General features: G+C 36.8%; 1 protein-coding gene across 2 annotated transcripts in view; it reads right to left on the reverse strand.

Moving 5' to 3' along the window:
- Positions 1-22758, reverse strand: part of RALGPS2 (Ral GEF with PH domain and SH3 binding motif 2) — a 152924-nt gene that overhangs the window by 101982 nt on the left and 28184 nt on the right. For both annotated transcript variants that reach the window (XM_028092060.2, XM_028092059.2), the window contains exons 2-4: positions 15700-15845; positions 10451-10555; positions 9201-9251 (exon numbers count right to left, since the gene is read on the reverse strand). In XM_028092060.2, the coding sequence (XP_027947861.1) occupies positions 9201-9251; positions 10451-10555; positions 15700-15756 (213 nt within the window). In that variant the 5' untranslated portion in view covers positions 15757-15845. The remainder of the gene's footprint in view (positions 1-9200; positions 9252-10450; positions 10556-15699; positions 15846-22758) is intronic.

The raw sequence follows: 22758 nt of genomic DNA on the forward strand, positions 1-22758 counted from the left end.
ATCTCCCATGAACACCAAAAAGTAAGCTTCGTGATCCAAGGATGTTTTTTTAAGAGTCTGATTTAAGAATAGGATGGATTTAAGTTAAGTACACTATGTAAAGTAAGCCTCTATTTTAGCAAAGGCTAAACTACAACAGCCTTGATACCTCTTAAATCTTGTTCAAATGGATTAATTTACAATTTTAAAATCAGGCAGTAAAAAGAAATCTAACAGCAACTCACAGATATAAAGGCAATTTTTAAATGGTCATTGAAAGTATATCTGAGAGAATATTCATGGGGTCATTCTGAGCCATGAAACTGTCGATCCCGATTTTCCACTGAGTTTATTTTGGAAGCACGTGGGGAGCAAACACCACAACTGATGACCACCTACCCTATGAAAGAATTACTGAATTTCACAGGAGCCACGGCTTCTCTTATGTCTCTTGTAGGTTTGTTCTGTAAAGTCAAATTCTTGCTCTAAATTTCATCTTGTAGGTTCCAACACTCTTAAAAGGACTGCTCTAAGGGTGATGTTGTAGGGATACCTAAAGATAGAAGAAGAGAAAAGGCCAATATAGACCAGCATGTAGACAGAGACTGAGAGAAGAAAAGATAAAGTGATGGAATCTAAAGACTGCAGGGGGGTGGGGGGGAGAGGTAGTGCTCACAAGAAGACAATTTTTTTTTTAATTGAAGTATAGCTGACACACAGAAGAAGGTAATTATTGCTAAGGTACTCTTATGCTCAAAAAATGCTAAGCTTTAAAGGGATATGGTATCTCCATTAGCATTCAGCCTATACGGCTATTTAGAAAGAAGTCTCAGCCACAGATGATGTGCTCATTATGATTCCTGTATTTTTAATCAACAGAATGAAGTTTTGAAACTATAAAACTTCAATGTGTTATGTTAAATCAAAAATACCACTGTTTTCTAATGTACTCATATTCCCTGTTCCCCCGCACCCTCCTCCCGGCACATTAAAGCTGCCCCCAGAATGAGAGCAGAGATAGATGCAGGGGCTGTCTTCTGTTGAGAGACACCTACTCTCCAACCAACAACGTTCCTCTTTACTTCTCTGGTTTTATTCTAAGCCTAACCTTGCTACATAGGAAGTTCATGGTGATGAGCAGCAATAATGTAACGTACAAAACAGTTTGCACCTTGCTTCTAACAGAAAATTCCAAGTCTTTCATGTCTTCTTTGCTTTCTTCAAACTTCTCACCATATTCATGAATTGTTTACATTTTAATTCTAATGCAAATGATAATTTTCATTAAAACAAATTTTGATAATTCTATAATTATGGTGTTCCTGATTTTGGAACTTTGGAAGTTGCCAAGATTCTGATCTCTGCATACACAAAAATGTTAGCATACAGAAAGGTCTTCAACATATTGTCAAAAATATCTCATTTTTAAGTTTTTCAGAAATGTTTTAGTAAGAGTCAGAATTACCTATTATGTGCTTTTCCTCACTTCACCAGCATTCTTCCTCAATCTCTAGTGTGTCCCAGTTACACACGAGGGCCTTATCTGTCCTTTGTATGTAATGTCTGCTTACTGATATAATCTAAATGACTTAATGACCTGACCTACTAGAACTTAAAATAAGGTGTGAAACTTTCTTCTTTGAACGTAATACATGTCAGGGACCTTCAGTCAGAGCCAAACACTTAGGAACACTTGAGAACCTCGTTAAGAGGCAAGCGTTATCCAGTGTAATGAGTACAGTACAGATTTCAAGCACAGTTCACCCTTTAAGAATTCTCAAAAGCACTGGAGAATTGAGATTAGAAAGAAAATCTGATTGCAAACAAACTCTGTCATAACACATCCTGTGTTGAGTAATAGAACACTCATTCCGAAGAGAGACCCCATTGATGTAATAAACATGGCAATGTCATCAGAAGAAATATAAGCTTTATAGAACATGAATTCATAATAGACAAAACCCAAAAAACCCATGAATGTAATACACCTTCAGAATACAGTCATTGCTTCCTCCATATGAAAGAACTCACACTAGAGGGAAGCCCTATAAATGTATAAGAGGTTTCTAAAAGAAAAAACCTTCAAGATCAAAAGAGAAATCACACCAAGAAAATGTATATGTATAAGAAATATGGAAAAACCTTAACAAGAGCTGAACTTCAACTAAGTACCAGAAAATTCACACTAGAAATTAATCAATGTATAGAATCCTTAACCTGCCCTCACTAAGCATTAAATAATTCATACTAGGGAAAAAACCTGAAAATGTTCTTAATTGTGGGTGGGGAAAAAACCCAAAACTCCCCCGTTTCCAAAGAAAGAATGCTAAAATAGAGTCAAATTCTTGGACTAGTAACAGACTTTTGCAGAAATGATTCCAAACATGATAAACAATGGGAGATGACGTACCTGTAGGCTATACAGTCTAAAGCTTTGGAATGGCCACTTAGCAAACTCAAATAATGAACAGGTATTACTCTAGGCACTAGAGATACATCAGTGCACAAAGCAGACAATGGTTTCTGCCCCTGTAGAATTTATGTTCTAGTGAGAGGATAACACCCCTCAATCTATAAGAGCTTGCTTTGCGACCATCACTCAACCCTTAGCACCTCCTTCAGGCTCCTGCAGTTTTGATCAAAATTCTATTTATTACTGATTGAGAACTACCCTTAATCAACTTACTCTGAAGTCACCAATAAAAATAATCCTACTTCCCAGCATTTCTGGAAGATCTAGAAGGTATTTTAAAGACCCAATAGTCCAAAATCCTTTACTTCATAGATTCGGTAATTTTTTAAAAAGGCCAAGATATGAAAGAGATTTTATTAATGGCACAATCTATAAATGGCAAAGCTGAAAAAACTAAAAGTCTTCTGGCTCCCTGCTTTTATGTTTTGCCACTAAAAATTCTCTTTTGGGATTCAAAGTGCTTTAAAATAAATTTTAAAATAAGTGAAATTAAGTAATTAAAATTTTTTGAGCACCCATTCAGAGCTGTGAATGTTAGACGCTGATTAAAAAAGAAAAAAGTAAGAGGCAGCAAAATACATGGCAATTTGTGCCCAAAACTGGTTTAAACAAAGGGAAAAAAAAAAGAGATAAGCAGCTCCATGGAAATAAGAATTTTAAGGACACATTAACAGCGGCTGAATATAAATGATAAAACTGCTTAACCCTTTTCCTTCTTTGTGATCACTCTCATGACCATTTTGGCAACTCTATCACTAAGAGATGGCTGCCTACTGAGAGGAGGGAGGAAGAGTGAAAAGCCAGGTTTTGTGTGACAGGGATCACCATCCACAGAAGCTTCCCAATTTAGCCCTGCTGCTTGGGTCAGTGGGGACGTGAAGACTCTTAGGATTTCTGTAGCACCAGCTATGGGAACGTCAGGCCAAAGCGTTCAGATGGAGAGGGATCCATCGGTACCGAGACAACTGGGTGCGCTGAGACCTGTCTCAGGCCGAACAATCGTGCAGACTTAAGGAGCGCTCATTTCTAGAGCTAGTGAGCTGCAGCCTTATAAAAACACGGTACTCTTAATAAATGTCGTTCAGAGTTGACAGACATGGGGAAGGAGAGAAAAGTTACTCAGGAAGTAAAATCAACTGGAGAACTGGGGAAATAGAATGGAGAGAGAAGGGAAAAGAATGGTTCCTAGGGTTCTGAACGGTCATAATAATGGACAGGTGATGCACATCACGCAGACAGGGAGCCTTTAAAAATAAAACTGGAGCAAACCTTTTTTCTATGTAGTTGTATTCCTACTAAAATCACTGATGAACTTTCCTGTAACATTAAATTCTTTTCATTGGTAAGCATGTTTTCCATTCTTCTGACCATAAAACAACAACAAAAAAACTAAGAAACGAAGTACCAAAATCTGTTCTTTTTTCTTCTTTCAATCCGAGGTAACTTCAAAGTGTGCAATAGGGTTGGAGAAAAACCAGACTTAACATTTGTTTCATTCAGATCTGCTCTTAAAGAAGTGACTTTATTTAGCCAGTATTCTACTGATGACTAAGGACAGTCCCTATATCATAAAAAATTTTTGTGCCGCTTCCAGGATAAGGGAGATGGTTTCTACAGTGAAATAAAAGGCTTGGAATTTTTCCTTCTCCCCCTGAGCAATTCTGAGGTGTGCTGTGTGACAGACATTGTAGGTAAGCAGCCTGACCCTGAGGAAACGGCTGCACTTCACAAGGTGGCCCTTTCTTCCTACAAGTTAAGAACAAGTTTAGGTAGAACCAGTTTGGTTAAATTCTACTTAACACAAAAGACTTGGGAATACAGAATTCCACAAACTGGTAGGAATTACAGGGTCTACTTAGGGAACTGAATTAATAAGAGATATATATTTTAGTTAGTTCCAGGTGACTCAGAAATTGCCTCTGTTATAGAAAATTGAGTGAGACCTGGGTGGTGTAATCACCAACCTGCACTAAATCACTAAACCACATGGCTGGACTCAGAATCTGTATTCTTCAAAGTTCAAATTTCGCACAGATTTCATTTTAGAAAACTTGAATTAGCACCTGAAATAAAGTTACATACGGATATATACAGGTAATAGTGAGCTTTGATTAATACTTTTAGTGAACAACTAAAGCGCTTTTAAAATTCATGAAGTATATATATACTTTTTAAAAAGTTTTACATAAAGTTATAGAGAGAGACTTGAACATTGACATAATGCACAAAATCATCAAGATCAATTTATTAGATTCAGGGATAACCACTCTCTTTTCATAATATCTGAGGTTAAATTTTGATTTAACAAAAGAATTCATTCTTTAGTGAAACTAATAACTACATAATTCGGTAAACACCATTTATGCTAACAAATAAGACTAATACACTAGACTGACATCATGGCTTAATCTTTTGTCAATACCAAGAGTTTTGACATGATAAACAATATCTGGACAAACATTTCAGAAAACTGGTGGTCTTTAATAAACTCAGATATTCATGCTCCACAACTCAGTAATTAATGCACTAGAGTGCCCATATTACCATCGGTGCTGGTTAGCAATGCTGAACATAAAAAGCAAACTAAAGATGACTAAAACAACAGGATACTATTTACATAAAAAATTTAAAACCTGCAATAGCACATATTGCTAAGGGATCCATATACTTAAAGAAATATAGCTCAATGCACAGGAATGATATAGATCAATATGGGATAGTGGCCACCCTGGTAGGAGGAGGGAAGAGGGCGAACATGGGAGAACACAGTGGCTTCAACAGTACTGATTAGGTGGGTCCACAGGGGTTCATCTTATTAGTCTTTATGCCTTGTGGTAGGTCTTGAATACTTCATAATAAATTAGAAAACATTTTTCTGCCAGATGACAAAATTCTGTTTATACTGCCAGATTTCATGTAATCTTGATGAATATATGAGACTAACACATAACAAGAATATTTTTGTGCTACATCACATCTTCCAACAGTTACTGCTTCAATTTTTGAAAACATTCTCTCACTGAACAAATACTTACTGAACACTGTATTCATTTTCTCATTCTAACTACTGAACCCCACTACATGCCAGACAGATAAAAGAAGCAAAATTACTGGTCTCTGCCCTCATGTAGTTTAAAACCTAGTGGAAGCAGCAATTAATCAAATAAGTACATGATTAAAAACATTTTACACCTCATCACTCCTTCCTTCTTAAAAATCCTTCACTTGGCTCATCAAATTCCGTACTAATAACCTGACTTTCCTCCTAAATCACTCGCTGTCGCTTTTTCATCTCTTTTGCTAGTTCCACCTAAACACTAACTAGGACCCTTCTCCCGTCTATATTCACTTTCTTGGTAACCTCACCCACACTTGTGTAATACCTCTACAGTGACCTCTCTCAAACTACATTTGAAACCTGGACAAATAATATAGTTACTATTACCTAATTCGGCCTTCGAACAAACATGTAAACCCAAACATGTCCAAAGAGCCAAACTCCTGCTCTTTCCTCCACATCTATTGCTCTGGTCTTTCTCCACAAGGCAGTGTTGCACATAATATTCTAAACGAATGGCAGTCCCAGGAGTTGTCAACACAATAATAATAATTTTTCTATCTCAGAGAATATCAACTACATGCTTCTGGTGTCAGACCAAAAACCCTGGCATCATCCTAGACTCCTCTTGCACACAGTGTCTGACAACTACTCACCACCTCTTCCATCCTGACCCAAGCCACGCTGTCTCTCACACTTAGTTCAGTCCTTGGTACCACCCCCACCCCCAGGTCAGCAGTCAGAAGTGACTTAAAGAGCTACTTAAAATCTGTCAGAAACTGCCACTCCTCTCCTTGAAATCCTCCAAGAACCTACCATCTTTTTCAGACTAATGATCTGCAAGGCCCTAGATGACATCTAGCCCTCACTCTACCTCCCTCCCTCACTATAACTCACTGGCCTTTGCCCTAGCTGCTCTCTGCCTGGAACACTCTCCCGCAAATACCCACGATTTGCTCTCTCACTTCCTTCAGGTCTTCACTCAGACGGTCCCTTCCCAGGGAAGGCTTCCTGAAGCCAACCCATCTGCCCATCGAAACTCCCACTGCCCTCACTCTCTGTTCTCTTCTGGCTGCTTTATGGTTTTCATGACATACTACCTAGCTCATCTCACTCAAATATAAGCTCCACCAGGGCAGGAATTTTAGTCTGTTCACTGCTGTACCTCCAGTAACTAAACCGGTGCCTGGCATTTAATAGACACTCAGCAAATACTTGCTGAATCACAAAACATCAATGTAAACTTGCAACTGACAAGTCCAGTGAAGAAGCAGAGAATGCTAGGAGAACCTGCAGGAAGACAAGAGAAGCTTGCTTGAGAAAGTCAAAACTTGATCTGAGAACTGAAGGATGAACAGGAGTTAATTAGAATGTGCACAGGCTCAGCAGTGACAGGGACTACAAGCCCCATGTAGCTACGTGAGAAACCATGAGGAGATCTGTAGATCACATTAGGCTAGTTTGTCTTTATCCTCTGAGCAACAGAAAGCCACTGAAGTGTTTTAAGAAGAGGGATCATATGAGCAGATTTAGATGTTTGAAAACATTACCACGGCTGTTGGATAGAGCGAAGTTTAGAAGGGTCAGTGGATATAGGCAGATCAGTAAGAGGGTACGCAGCGGACATGAAATGGTATTCTGGATTGGGGTGTTGAGAGTAGAGAGAGAAGGGATAGATGAGATACTTAGGATATTTAAAAAAAGTCAATGAGATTGGTATTAAGTTAGATAAGGGAGTGGGGCCATAGGAATTTTAAGGTTTGCTTCCAAATTTCACAAAGTAGTGTGAGATGTCCCAGGAAAATAAAAAATTCCCACATTGATTGGAATTCTATGTCATTATCTAGAACTTCAATGTCCAGAGCGCCTAGTCACAAATGGCTATTGAGCACTTAAAATGTGGCTACTTCAAATAAAGATGTGTCATAACTGTACAATACACACTGAATTTCAAAGTCTTAGTACAGAAAAAAATACAGACCACTTCAATAATTTTATACTGATTAAAAGTTGAAGTGGTAATATTTCAGATGTTGTAGGTTAAGTAAGATTTTAATATTAATTTTATCTGCTTCATTTTTACTTCATAATGTGGCTACTAGGAAATGCAAAGTTACATTAAGTGGCTTGCAGTGTATTTCCACTGGACAGCAATAATTTCATAGGAAATAGCAATATGGTCATTGTCATTTATTCAAAAGGAAAAAATATATCAAAGGATAAGATGGCTGAATTTCAGGGCAAAGAAAGTATAATTTTTGTAAAGAATTTAGTTTGTTTTTGTTCAGGGATGTGAGGAAATTAAAATTTCAGTTTTTGTCATTTTTTTGAAGGTTTTATTTGAGAGAGAGAGTGCACATGCGTATGCGTGTGACAAGCAGGGGGGAGGGGCAGAAGGAGAGAGCGCCCGATGCTCTATTTTCTTTTCCTGCTTTATGTGTGGAATACATTATTTCTCCTATCCCTAATCTAATGGTTCTACCGAGAGAATCCTCATGGTATGGAGTAAATGTTAGGAAAAGACAGAGCTGTGGAAATGAAGGAACTCAAGAGATCATTTAGGCCCACCCCTGCATTTTGTAGGTGACAAACTTGACATATTAAGAGATTAAGTAACTTACTTGAAAGTCACAAGACTAATACTGTCTTTATCACCTAAGACGCAGATGTTTTCTCTAACTCCTTACAATAATTACTCATTCAGGGCCACTGCATACTTGTATATACAACAAATATGCTATTATTTTGTTCCCAAAAGAACTAAAAAAATTATCTATCTTATGGCACTGAATATTGGTATTATCAATAGCAGTATTTCTTTTTAAAGGTTTTATTTTAGAGAGTGCGTGCACTCATGTGTGCAACTGGGCAGAGGGGCAGAGGAAGAGGGAGAGGGAGGGAGAGAATCTCAAGCAGACTCTGCGCTGAAAGTGGAGCCCAAGGTGGGGCTCGATCTCATGACCCTGAGATCATGACCTGAGCTGAAACCAAGAGTTGGATGCTTAACCAACTGGGCCATCCGGGCACCCCATCACTTACTTAGTTTTGGGGTACAAAATCATACTTATATTCTTACTTGGTAAGAGTGGAAAAAGTGTTAGTTTTTAGAGTCTGAAACCCAATTCCCACACTTAGCTGTGCAGCAGCAAAAACAACTGTCATTCTGTTTTCTCATCAGTAAAATAGACACTACCACACTTGGGTCCACACACACACACACACACACACACACACACACAGCATAATAAATGGCTTCCAGTAGGCAGATGCATAGTAAGTAAAAAATGCCTTCCATGTTCCTCCCTCTTCTCTCCAAAATGTTAACACACTGTCATATTATAAAAGCATAAATAAAGATATAAGGGAACAAACTGCTGGAGCTGTGAAACCCAGTTTCTTACTCCCAGTGTCCTTTGAAAAAGCTTCAAAGCCTTGAGTAAATCATTCAACCTAAGTCTGTTCACCCCTCAGAAGAGTGATGAAGCCTAATCAACCAAAATGACTGAAACAGTCCTACCTATGACTCAGTGATTTTTATCTATGACTGCCACATGAGTTTCTGAGGACAGTCACATCAAAAGCTTTAAACATTTAAACATTAATATGAATTTGACATTTTTAAAACTTAATTTGTGATACTGTTAATGACCATTCTGTATATTTCAAAGGAAAGTTCTTAAAACTACTCACATCTGGTTGAATGGCTTTAAATACTGGAACATCCATTAGTGTTATCTGACCCTGAAATAAAAGGTAAAAAATGACAATTTCTCCTTGGGAATTCTATGACATGACATATACTCTAAATTAAAATTATATTCCATCATAAAATATACTGAATACTCAAATATTTACTAGAAAAAGTAGCAATTTTACAATGGATTACAGAAAATGAAAATTTGCCCTTATACCATTATTAAATACGATTATTTCAAATTATCTCATGCTGACTCGTACTTTTTTATGAGATAAATGAGGTAAAGTTGGAAAATAAAACAAAATTATTTTAAAATTTGGACATAGTCATACATTAAATCAAAATCAAAACCAAAAATTAGATCTACTGGTTCATGGAGCAGTATTATGCTGATTATTTCCCCAAACAGTAATATAAAATCTGCTGTTAATACAAAAGTTTTCTTCCCCACTTAGAGTGACACTTATACTAGTGGCAACTCATATCTAAGGACTGCACATGGATTGGCCCCACAGCTCAGGGGTTAGGGCACTGGTCTTGTAGGGACTGCACATAGCTGTGGACCTGTCCCAGTCTCACCTAAGGCTACAGTTGTAAAACAAGACCCAATAATATACCAAAGAATAATATGTTATAACTGAACCGTTTATTCCGGGAATGCAAGAGTGGTTCAACAACAGGAAATCAAATATGCTGTTAACACATTAAAGGAGAAAGAGAACTTAAATGAACATTTATGTCAGTTAAGAAAGAAAAGTTTTTCTAGGTATCTTTCATGATACAGCAATAATGCCCTCAAATTTCTTTTTTCTGTTTTTTATTTTACAAAAATGTAAAAATATTTCTTACATAGGTCAATAAAGCACAGATGGTTGGCTTGGAGAGATGGAATAGGTAGGAGGCAAAAGCAATTACCATAAAGGTAAGTACTCATACTTTTTTCCCCCTAATGTGGTGTTGTTTGTTTGTTTTGAGTAGAGTTGACACACGTCTTTCACGTGGTAAGCACTTACTTCTTATTTGCCAAATTGAAGGTGTAAGGTAGGAAGCTGCTCTACACCGCTCCCCAGCTCTCCCTCCCCTCCCCATTTCACCCCTCTGCTTGCTTCCCTGCTGTGCTACTCCCTCCGTCAATTCCCGATCCAGTTGTCTTTAACCATCTCCTTCTGCTGTGCCTTGGTTCAACAGCATCAATGTGTAAGTTATGTACAGAAACTGGAGAAAGGGGAGGTGGGAAGCTTACCGCATATTCTTCTGGTGTAACCTTAAGAACATCAAACACCACCGCATCAAAGCTTTTCTTCAGTTCGGAACCTTTGTCACTTAATGATTCAGAACTGCTACTTTTCTGTTGAATAGAAAATGCAACCATTTTAATACTGTCTCACAGTCGATGCCCTAGAAACTCAACTGGCATTAAATGTTGAGGAAAGTGAAAACAGTGGGTCAACAAACACTGCAGACACTGGGGACAACATGCTGCTTAGCTGAAGAAGCACTAGATAAAGGGTCAGGCAAGTGAAAATCTAACCTAGCTTCTAGGTTCTTGGGTCATTTTCTTGTCTGTCAGTTTCCTCATCCTGACATCCTACCATTTCTTATAGAAATTAAAGATTTTAACAAGTTTGATGATTCTCAAATGAGGTAAAGGAAGTTAGGGAGAATAATACTGTTATTTATAATTTATAAACTAATGTTTTTAAAGAAAAAGACAAACCATAAGAAAATATTCAGAATTTCATTAAATAATCCAATATTTGTTAAGTTATGTCCATCTGTGATAATACAACTGATACTATTCTTCTTATTATATTACAAACTTCAGGGTTTTTTGCTTTAAGGTTACTATTTCAAGTTCGAATTTGCTGTTACTGCATGTAGAACAAAAGGTGGCTTTTGGCTCTGGAAATCTTATTTCTGTTCTATTTCTGTATCTGCACCATAAGATAAAGATGTATTCTGCCTCAGCTGGCTAAAATCAGAGCATCATCACTGTAAGAACACTTAGATCATGCTCTATTAAATGGAGGCAGGAGATTAAGCTACAGTTAATGGCACAAAAAATTAACCCAAGTTTCAGTTACCAATGTATAATGTATACATCAGCCTACCAGCTGTGATGTACCAGTTTTGAGCACGTCATTATGCCTCATTTTTATGTTCTCTTTCACTTTCGCAGCTAAATATCAAAATCATTTCAAAGGAAAGGATCTGTCATTAATTTGGGAAATTTCATTATTATATTGTAAATATTTCTTCTGCCCCTTTCTCTTCTCCTGGTAGTTCCGTTATGTGTATACTACACTTTCCATCATTGTCCCAGTCCCTGGATACTCTATTCCATTTTTTTTTTTCATTCTATTTTCTCTCTGCATTTCAGTTTGGGATGTTTCTATTGACATATCTTCAAGCTCATGAATTCTTTTGTCGGCTGACTATTGGCCACCAGTCTACTGGTGAGCCGATCAAAGTCATTCTTCATTTTTGTCACCATGTTTTTGAGTTCTAATATTTTCTTTTGATTCTTGGCATTTCAATATTCCTGCTTACATCACCCATCTGTTCCTACAAGTTGTCCATTCTTTCCATTAGACCCCTTAGCATTATTAATCACGAGTCTGATTATTCCAAGATCTTTGCCATACCTGACTGTGGCTTTGTCTCTCCAGACTATGTATTTTTCTTACCTTTTAGCAGGCCTTGTAATTTGCTGAAAACCAGACATAATGTATTGGGTAATAGGAACTAAGGGTATATAGGCCTTTAGTGTAAGGATATGCTTCTAAATAGATAAAGAGTCAAGCTGTGTTTACTGTTTGTTGTACTTGAGGTGTCTTGAGTCTTCAATTTCCTCTAGTGTCCTTCTTTGGGTTTCTTTAGAAACTCCATCTTAGAATCTGTGCTTGCTGTTCTTTCAGCTATCCCCTTCATTATTATACAGAGGCCCTGTTGATGTGGTGGTAAAGTATGCAGGGAGAAAGTCCAACAGTCAGGTCTTTTAGTGGCCTGTGCCCTTGGGTTGTGACCTCAAATACTTCTCAGTACCCCACTGCCAATACCTTAGAAAGTGAGAAAGAAAGGCTGGAGGGAGCTGGAGTTGGGTATTTCTTGTCCACCAAGTAGGTTAGGCTCTGGTAAAAGTAGTTTCCCTTGAGGTCAGGGGGAGAACAGAATGCACTGGGCACATTTCAAAATGGTTATTTTCCCCTCCCCCTGCTAGAAGCAGGAAGGGATTTTTCTCTCATCTTCACTGTGAGAACCTGGTAGAGCTTCTAGAGGTAAAACACAAAAGGGGGGGTTGGGGGAACCTAAGATTGGGCCCCCGGGATCCACACATAGCCTCCAGCAATTTCTCAAGTACAGCTTAAGTTTTGCTACCTATTTCTGGCTTCAGTGATTTCTGCTCGTGGTAAACGAATTCTTTACTTGTCTCTCTCTCCAGTTTTTGGGTCATCACTGTCAATTTGCTCTGTGACATCAATTTTCAGACAGAGCTAAGAAGATTTACTGTTTTTCAGTTTTTTTCATGTTATGAAGACAGGAGTGATGAATTCCAACCTCTTTATATATCTGAGCAGAAACCAAAGTCCCGTAATCAGATTTTACATAGTATTTTATTTCATGTGTTATTCTCTGTAATTATGACTAGCTTATGTCAATATTATTTTATATCCCAAAATTAATTTAGAAATTTATTCATGATGCTAAACATTCAAACAAGACATCAGTTACTGACCAAATAACTACATTCTATCAAGCGAAGATATTAATTTTAAATATAACTTTCTCCAACTTTTTAACTCATTCAAGGCAAATTAGCAAATCGTAATGGCAATTTTATTACTTATCAAAACAAGTAATCACTTTCCTTTTTTCCTTCTTACAAGTCATTAGGAGAGGCTTAAGAAATTATGAGCAAGATGCTTCCATCTGCTTCCCCAATACCAATAAATAAGTTGGTACTGGTAAGCTACACAGTACTTAAGCATAATGTCCACTAAGGGAATAGTAGTATAGTAGTAATTCTTTATTCAAGACCAGACTAAAAACCACTGACACTTCTAAACAACTGAAAAAAAAAAATTTTAACTGCAGCTCTTCTGATCTCAGGAGCTTCTAGTACTGGTTAAATATTAAGGTCCTAGGATAGGGAAGTCAATCACCCAGATCAAGTATTTTGTCCAATTTGTAAGCTTATCAGATTTATGGGACATTTGCACTTTGATATGTTAATAGATCTGTATTTTAAGAGAAGGTGAAAATATGTATTTTTAATTTTACTTTCTTGCCACAGTGTAAAACAATGTAAAAGATAGCCTTTTTCCACTTACCAAATACTAAATTACACTACTCTGAGGCCTGATGTTAGTTCATTCACTTTCTTAGGAGAGTCAACAGATTTTTTTACACAAGTAAAATGATCTATTTTAACAAATAATTATATACTGTTTCCTGTAATACTAGACCAAATGTCTCAGGATATATAGTTATAAATACCATACACACGCACGCACGCACGCACGCACACACATATATTTAACATATGGTTATAAAAATACCAAGTAAACATAAGTGTAATATAAACATATATATAAACATGTAATATAATCCTTGTCTCAAGGAGAAAGATAAGCGATGTATAAATTTATGGAAAAAATTATTTTAAAACTGGGTTGTTTTTTTTTTAACTGATAGTTTCAAAATACAAAAGCTATCTGTTTAGGGGATAAGGAAAAGACTCTGCTGGAGGTATAGCATTTGAAATAGGTTTGAAAGACAGCCAAAATGTCTTTTTTTGTGCACAGAGGGAGGGGCACATTGGAGTGGGAAGAGAAATGCCATGTAGAAAAACTGATACAGACAAAACTGTAACAAAAGTAGGAGAAAACAACGGTTTATACAAACATCAGCAAGATACAGTATTCTTTCATAAGAATGCAATTTCAAGTCAACAATTAATGGGAGTTAAATCTATTAAAAAGAAAATGTAGAGTCACCTTGACAAGAAAGTCTTGAATAAAAGGTTTAGGGCCATTGGTATTTCATTAGCAGGCGGTGGAGAACCACGGACAATTTGGGGATACAATAAAGCTTAAGAGCTGTATTTTAAGAACATTAAAATTGAATTACAGTCAAATGGACCAAGAACAGCAGAGAACAGAAGTACAAGATCAAACTAAAGGCCTGCTGCAATAATGTAAACAAGAAATAATGACCGAACTCCGATGGTGCTGGTATAAATAAGGAGAAAAGGACTGGATCCTAGCGATGAGGTTTGCTGGACGGGCTCTCAGACGGCTGCCGACCAACGGTCTCCCTCTCCCGGCACTCACATCCTGTGTGATTCCCTCCACTTGTGTGTGGGCAGGACTGTGACCTGTTTCTAACCAACAGAACATGGCAAAGAGAATGGGCTGTCGCTTCCATGACGACATTACAGAAGACCGTAACTTCTGTTCTGCTAGTGCATTCTCCTGCTGAGATGAGAAAATGACTGTGGTGCGCGAAGCGGAAATCTAAAGATTAAACTCAGATGGCGAGGGAAACAGCGCTGAGATAGACAGTGATGGGAAATGGTGATGCTACTAACAGAAGTCAGAGAAAGGGGTTGCGCTATTTTCTTTACAGGTTGCACAGCGGAATAATAATGAGTAACTTGATTTAAATGTCTGGGCCATCAGAAATGCTTAATAAAAATGTATGAGGGAAGCCAGAGCTACAGACAGAAATACAGAAATCATCAGCTAAGAAGAATCATCAAAACCACAGACTTAGACTATTTTCATTGATAGCAAGGCCTAAGCAACTGGCTGGAGTTGAAGTTATTAACGAACTTTGAGGCCAAGGAGGTAAAACGTCATAGACATTACTTTCATCCTCTGTAGTAAGAGAAAAATAAAGGAGAAATATAGGAGCTAGATGTTGAAGTTATTAAGGAAAGCAGGCAAGTACCCTGGATTTAAAGACAAAGCAAAAAAGAAAAACCATGAAGCACAGATAAGAGTGCAGCACACAACTCGGAGAGACGGGCACCTGGCTTGGTCTTCACCGCCTTCTCCATCTTTACACTCTAAGCCACACCCCTTCCAACACTTCAGCCTAGTCATTTGTGACTCTTTCAACAGGCCTGGAATCAAGGGATCTAGATGGTGTCAAAATTATGTGATTCTAAATAAAAGATTCTTTTATTCTCACTTCTACTACTGTCCTCAAGGTTCATGCAATATAAAAATACCCTAAAAAGACATTCTATGTACCCTTTAAAACTAAACTCAAAGAAAAACTCTTAAGTAATCATTATTTGTCAAGTATCTTAAGTGGGTAAGGATTATTTCTAAGATGTAGAGTAAACATGCAAATGGCACAATTAAAAGCTTTTTTTAAACTAAAAAATCTGTAGCTCTTCTTCTCAAGTTCTGATTTCAATCTGTGACCAACCATAATGCTTGAAAAATTAGAATGTCAGGTAAGAGACTCTACAGCTAACCTTACCTCGGAAGCAGGAGCAGCAATATTAACACTGCTTGCCTGCCCGTTCATTAGGTCCATGCTTCCCACAACATCAGTCCTTGACGCTATGTTAACAGCAACAGAAGATGGAAGGCTTCACGTCCAAGGCCACAAATACATTATTAGTCCTGTAAAAAATACACAGAAAATTTTAAATATATGTCTTATGGAAAGTTTAAGAAAACAATTCCATGCCTATCACCATGCCAAGAAATAAAAAAAACTTTACTGAACTCTATTTTTTATTTCAGCCAAGTGACTAAATCCAGCTGGAGGATGATCTTGTATGCTCTTTTCAAATAGTCAGAAACACCAAATGGGCTCAAAACATGTTAGTGCTATGTTCTTCATCAGTAAAGCATTAAGTATAATTTTTCACTTATTGTGAGAAAAATTAAAAAACATTTTAGTTTTAAGTAAATAAAGAGTGTAAAACAACATGTGGCAAAGTAATACATGGCATAACTCAAGAAATCTTGTAGAGATCTATAAAGCAACAATACTGAGTACGTTTACCATTGCTGATAAACTGGTTTACAAAGATACCACACATAACTGAAAATAAAATATTATGGAATATGTCATACAGAGACCATAGTATGTTTATTTGTATAGGGTTTTAAAGTTTATTGAATATCTTCAATCATTATGTCACTGATCGTCACAACTGCCAATAAGACTAAATTGAGGAGGACATTTTTTATGCTCACATAACACAAGGAAACAGAGCCTCTGTGGGTAAATGAAGAGCCAAGAATAAAACTGAAGCCATCCGAATTCTAGTCAAATATTATTTCCACAACATCACATTTCTTTCCACTATACTGTAAATAAGAATATTTACTTGTGTTTTCCATCCCGCTCCACAAATAACTTGTTGTATGCACTATGTTGGTAACTTCATCCTTCTAGGATGGAATTTCTTCCTCTCTGTAAAATGACAGCAGCAAAGGGACTCAGGGCCCCTTTCCAACTTTTAATTTCAATAACCCTTGTGCATAAGAGAAATAGTAAGTTATACGGGCTTTAAAAACTGAGTCTGAAATAGCAATAATAATTTTCTTGATGCTAAGTTTCCTCTCTCTGGAGAAGCAATACAGACAATGATTTAGAAGCAGACTCTAGAACAAGACTGCCTAAGTGTGAAACCAGCAGTTAACTTTTCTGGGCTCAGTTTCCTTACCCATTTTAAAGGTAAGAGTAAGTACTTACCTCACAGAATTGTGGTGAGGAGAAATGAATACATACAAAGCCCATAAAACAGTGCTGACACATGGTAAGGGTGCAATTACAACGATGCAGATTTTGTCTACTTAATTAATCTATACAAAGCTTAAATTCCATGGAGTCTTTGAATTAAAGATGACAAAAACCTTAGTACACATCTGGCAAAATACATGTTGGTGGGTGTCTCCAAAATCCTAATTGCAAATACAGTGAATGAAAACGCCTAAAATGTTTCCTGAATGTAGCAAAACATGTTGCTGGTTTTCAAATGCTTAAAAATTATTACTAATGATAGCAACCTTTAGTCACATCTGAAATTAATCTTCATTTCCTCAGATATACTCTAAATACCTGCTAAGAGCAACACATGGTGATATACTCTTTTTTTTAATGAGGAAGATATTAGAAATAATGGGTTTTTAAAACCATTTAGAAAATCAACACAAAAGTGAACAGAGCACTGAAATACTTTAATTTCCTCTAATCTACAGCATTTCATTTTATAAACTTCATTATCCTTATACTATTAAGGATCAACTTATATTTACACTGCTATATAAAATGAGCTTGATAATCCAAATTCCCTCTGAAGTCAACACTCAGCAATGACATGTTTTCAAATAATTTCATTTCATTCCAGTCTAGGCATATTGATTGATTTAGATATGAATCCATAGGTCAAGAGTGCCCCCTAGTGTTAAGAAAAAGATTTTAATTAAATTGTTAAAGGAAATGTATTCTTAATCCACTCTTCAAAAACTTTTTTTTTTTACTATTATTTACTGAAAATGAGATAATACAGACCAGGAATAAGAATTACACATTTTTAGGGGCATCTGGGTGGCTCAATTGGTTAATTAAGAGACCCGCTTTCGGCTCAGGTCATGATCCTGGAGTCCCAGGATCAAATCCCACACTGGGCTCCCTGCTCAGCATGGAGTCCGCTTCTCCCTCTGACCCTCTCCCCTCTCATGTTCTCTCTCTCTCTCTCTCTCAAATAAATAAATAAATAAAATCTTTAAAAAAAAGAATTACACATTTTTAAACTATAAGACATACATTTTAAACTATTAAGTAAAGAATAAAGTTTTCTCTGACTGGTTTTAATTAAAATGCCAAATATTCCATAATATTAAGATTATATTGAAATCCATTACATGTAAAAAAAAACCCCACAATTACAGCAAAGCATACCTCAAAGAAAATCATATTCAAAACTATTTATAAATGTACTACATGTCAATAGTATTTAATACTGTTGAAGAACAAAACTTCATATGATACCATTAAAAACACTGAGTCCTTAGAGACAGAAATGGTTTTTGTTTTTTTTTTTAGTATGTATTTCAGGACCTTCCTGTGCTTTGCACACAGGAAAGTTCAAATTAAACAAAACAAATACATGCTTGGGCGCCTGGGTGGCTCAGTTGATTAAGCGACTGCCTTCGGCTCAGGTCATGATCCTGGAGTCCCGGGATCGAGTCCCACATCGGGCTCCCTGCTCAGCGGGGAGTCTGCTTCTCCCTCTGACCCTCTTCCCTCTCGTGCTCTCTGTCTCTCATTCTCTCTCTCTCAAATAAATAAAATCTTTAAAAAAAAAAAAACAAATACATGCTTTTCCTAGTACTATGAATGGCACAATCATTCATAATTAACAATATCACAACAGCTCTTTTCTTAAATTCATTATTTCCTACTTATTCTCTTCTAAAACTTCTAAAGATAGTTAATTTCTTTTGGTTTTAAATCCCAAAACAAGCATATTACTTCTTTCCAAGAAATTATTATCCAAACACAAGGATATTGCTTCTTTCCAAGCAATATAATCCCCAAACAGGAAATCTGAAACGTGTAGATTTAGTTCCTTGCTTGAGGTCACTGAACTAGATTATTAAACTGCAGGTATATTCAGTCTCCTAAACACCTTACCTTCTCAGTGAGAGTCACACCAGAAACCAGTACTTTTTAACCAAATGAACAAAGGATTAAAGTCAAAGTGTCAACTTCTCAATTAATCTCATTTCATAGTAGCAGTTACATATTTTCTAAAATAAGTTATGCTATCATCATTAGGAATATTATGCTAAAGAAATTCAATAGTTTTATAAAACATACTCTAAAAGAGTTAAGCAACCATAAGGTAAATGGTAGTGAAATGCAATTAATTAGAGCAATTTCTTTGGAAACATTCAGACAATACAGAATTGACAAGCTCATACACTTTGGCTTAAAATCTCAGTCCTAGAAATTCATCTTATGAAAACTCTGGAGAAAGAGAAAAAATTACATAGATACAGCTATTCAATCAAGCACTATTTACAATAGTGAGAACCATTTTAATGCCCTTATATACAACCACATTTAAGAAATTCAAATGGACAACTATAAGAAAGATGAAAATAGAAGCGACAGGTTCAACAACAGAAACTATACCTTTTTAAAAATATTCTAACTTTCATGAGAAAAAATAGGGTAAAATTAAAACATCATAATTGCATAATTATCATAACTGCATAATTGCAGTTCAATATTTAAAAATTACAGAGCTTGCTCTCCTTTAATATTTATTTTTAAAGAAGTATTAAAGACATATTTTACATGACACTCATGGAAGGCACAAAGATTTAAACAGCCTGGGGACGCCTGGGTGGCTCAGACGGTTAAGCGGCTGCCTTCAGCCCAGGAGTCCTGGGCCCCAGCCCTGCACCAGGCTCCCTGCTCAGCGGGGAGTCCGCTGCTCCCTCTCCCTCTGCCCGCCGCCCCCCCCCCCCCGCCCTTAATGCTTTCGCGCTTGCTCTCTCTCTCCAAAAAAAAAAAAAAAAAAAAAACAAACAGCCTGTGTATCATAGCATTAAGGCAAGCTCACTTTCAGCATTTGTGACAGCTCAACTTCCACTGCCTTCTTTATTTTTTTAATCTAAGAAAATTAGAACTCAGACCCAATTCCCCAGTACTTTGTTTCAATAATTAAAGCCATCAAAATGCTCGAGTAACAAAGAAAAAAGATTTTTTTGACATAATTGATACTGAGCTATTCTAGCAGAAGTTTATTAAAAACATGGTTGCCTCTTAAAACCATTTCTAGTGTAACAGTAAACAAGATTATCTTTACTACTTACCACCCTTCAAAGTTCAAGTTATTACAAAAGAAATTAAAAAGAAAAAGGTTCTGATGTACACTCAGGGTTATATGAGTCCCCCAACGCCTCCTGGAGAGAGATCAACAGCCTCCCGCCTCTGTGCTTCCACTGCTCTTTTGTCAAAATTCTAATGCCATTTATTTATGTATTTCTCCCCAATGCATTAAGAGTTCATTGATATTAAAGACCCATATTTAAAACAACACATGACAAAAAAAATCATTATTTTTTATCTTTTCATGCAGGCACATGAACACAATACTTGATCTCAATTACCTACTTAAGTATCTGTTAAAAGAATGAATGACACAGGACATTATATAAATGCCCAATTAAAGTATAGGGTGAATGGCAATCAAATAATCAATACATACAATACTACACACATTTAAAAGAATATGATGAGGATTTCTGCTTCCAGCATTACGGCTAATAAATAATATAAAAATCTTGGGTGCCTGGGTGGCTCAGTGTGTTAAGTGTCTGCCTTTGGCTCAGGTCTTGGTCTCAGGGTCCTGGGATCCTCTGCTCAGGTCAGGATCTCAGAGCCCCATCTTGGGGCTCCCTGTTCACAGGGAGTCTGCTTCTCCCTTTCCCTCTGCCCCTCCCCCCTGCTTGTGAGCTCTCTCTCTCAAATAAATAAATAAAATGTTTTACAAAAGAAATTCAGGAATTGTAGGTTAAATTTTGATACCAGTTGGATTGAAAAGGCAACCAAGAGATGAAAACAGAATTGAGACACACACTCTCCTCCCCACCCCACCCCACCTTTACCTAGAATAAAGCCAGACAGATTGATGGTCTACCCCATCAATGTAAGATGGTGAAAGGAAAGGAAAGGAAAGAAAGGAGGAAGGAAGGAAGGTAGGAAGGAAAGAGAGAGAGAGAAAGCAAGCAAGCAAGCAAAAGAAAGAAAGAATGAATGAATGAATACATACTGGCATAAGATAAGGAAACTTACCTGTCTTGGCCTGAACTTAACATTAAGGCTAAAGGAGAGTGACCACAAATTTGTCTACAAAATAAAAATCTGTAATCCTAGACATACTCCAGCAGATACAGAATGTGAATTTATACATCAGCATGGTTCAAGACCCTTAAGACAAGAAATCCACAAAAATGTGTTCACAAGCCAGAGACTCCTGGAACCCAAGGCAGATGGAGGGAACAAAAAGGCAACATGGGATTCCCACAAATAAAGCCCCACTAGGAAGCTCAAAATAAAAATATACCAACTCTATAAGCAAACAACACACTATAACTAAAGCAGGAAATGCAACAATTATTAGGATTAACTTTTGAGAACTTTAGATGAACACTTATCTGATAAAGACTATAAAACAGGAAAGATTAAAATCAGCAGCCTTAAAATAAGAAAATGAAACATAGCAAGCTGTTATGAAGAATGCAAGACTCCGGGGACGCCTGGGTGGCTCAGTTGGTTAAGCACCTGCCTTTGGCTCAGGTCATGATCCCAGGGTCCTGGGATCAAATCCCCACATCAGGCTCCTTGCTCAGCAGAGAGCCTGCTTCTCCCTCTACCGGCCACTCCCCCTGCTTGTGCTCTTTCTCTCTCTCTCTCTGGCATATAAATAAAATCTTAAAAAAAAAAAAAAAAAAAAAGAATGCAAGACAAACAATTGTTAGAAAACCAAATAAAAATATTTTTTTTAAAAAAGAAGAATTTAGTCACTGGAGAATTAAGCATCAGATTAAACACAAGAGAATTTGTGAAGTAGAAGAGAGAAAGGAAATTATGCAAAAATTCTGTACAAAGAGTTGTGATACAGTGTGTAGAGATCAAGAGAAATGGAAAACAGAATAAGATCTAACACAGTCTAAGAGAAGTTCTAGAGGAAGAGAGATAATGAAAGGCAATATTTAAAGAGATAAAGGCCGAGAAGTTCACAGAACATGTGAAAGGCATAACTCTTCATATTCAGGAATCACAAGCCTTGAACAGAAAAAAAAAAAAAGTCATAGTCTATATACGTCACTTTAAACTGGAGAATATTTGTTTTAACAGCAAGTGGAATAAGGCACTTTACTTACATAGGAACAAAATTATATGGAAAGCTTCTCAACAAAAATAACGCACACAGAAGAAAAGAAAATATCTTCAAAGTGCTAAGAAAAAATAACTGTCAACCTAGAATTCCATACCCAGCTAAATTCTCATTCAAGAGAAGGCAAAGATACTTTTAGACAGAGAATTTACCACAGAATTAGTCCATATGGCAAGCAATTAAAAATGTAATACATGAAAAACTAATTTGTCTCAAAGTAGAAATAATTATCTTAATCATGAGTATTTAAATCACAAAGTATTTAAAAGTTCAAAACTAACTTCTATAGCTACTTTTAAAAATGATTATTTACTTTTATGCATATAAAGGAGAAGTATTTCTCCTTTTAAAGCAAATACTATCATTTGTTTTATACTGGAATACACAAATCGGTACAACAATCACAAACAAAAGATAACATCCAGGACTGCTTATTACCTCACAGGCCTGCTCTGAGTACTTTTCATTAAAAATTCACTCAGTCGGGCCCCTGGGTGGCTCAGATGGTTAAGCGTCTGCCTTCGGCTCAGGTCATGATCCCAGGGTCCTGGGATCGAGTCCCGCATCGGGCTCCCTGCTCCTTGGGAGCCTGCTTCTCCCTTTGCTTC

Source organism: Eumetopias jubatus, unplaced genomic scaffold, assembly GCF_037043125.1.
Source record: "Eumetopias jubatus isolate StellerSeaLion01/CBP00866 unplaced genomic scaffold, mEumJub1_p1.0 scaffold_12, whole genome shotgun sequence".
In the NCBI taxonomy this organism is placed as follows: Eukaryota; Metazoa; Chordata; class Mammalia; order Carnivora; family Otariidae; genus Eumetopias; species Eumetopias jubatus.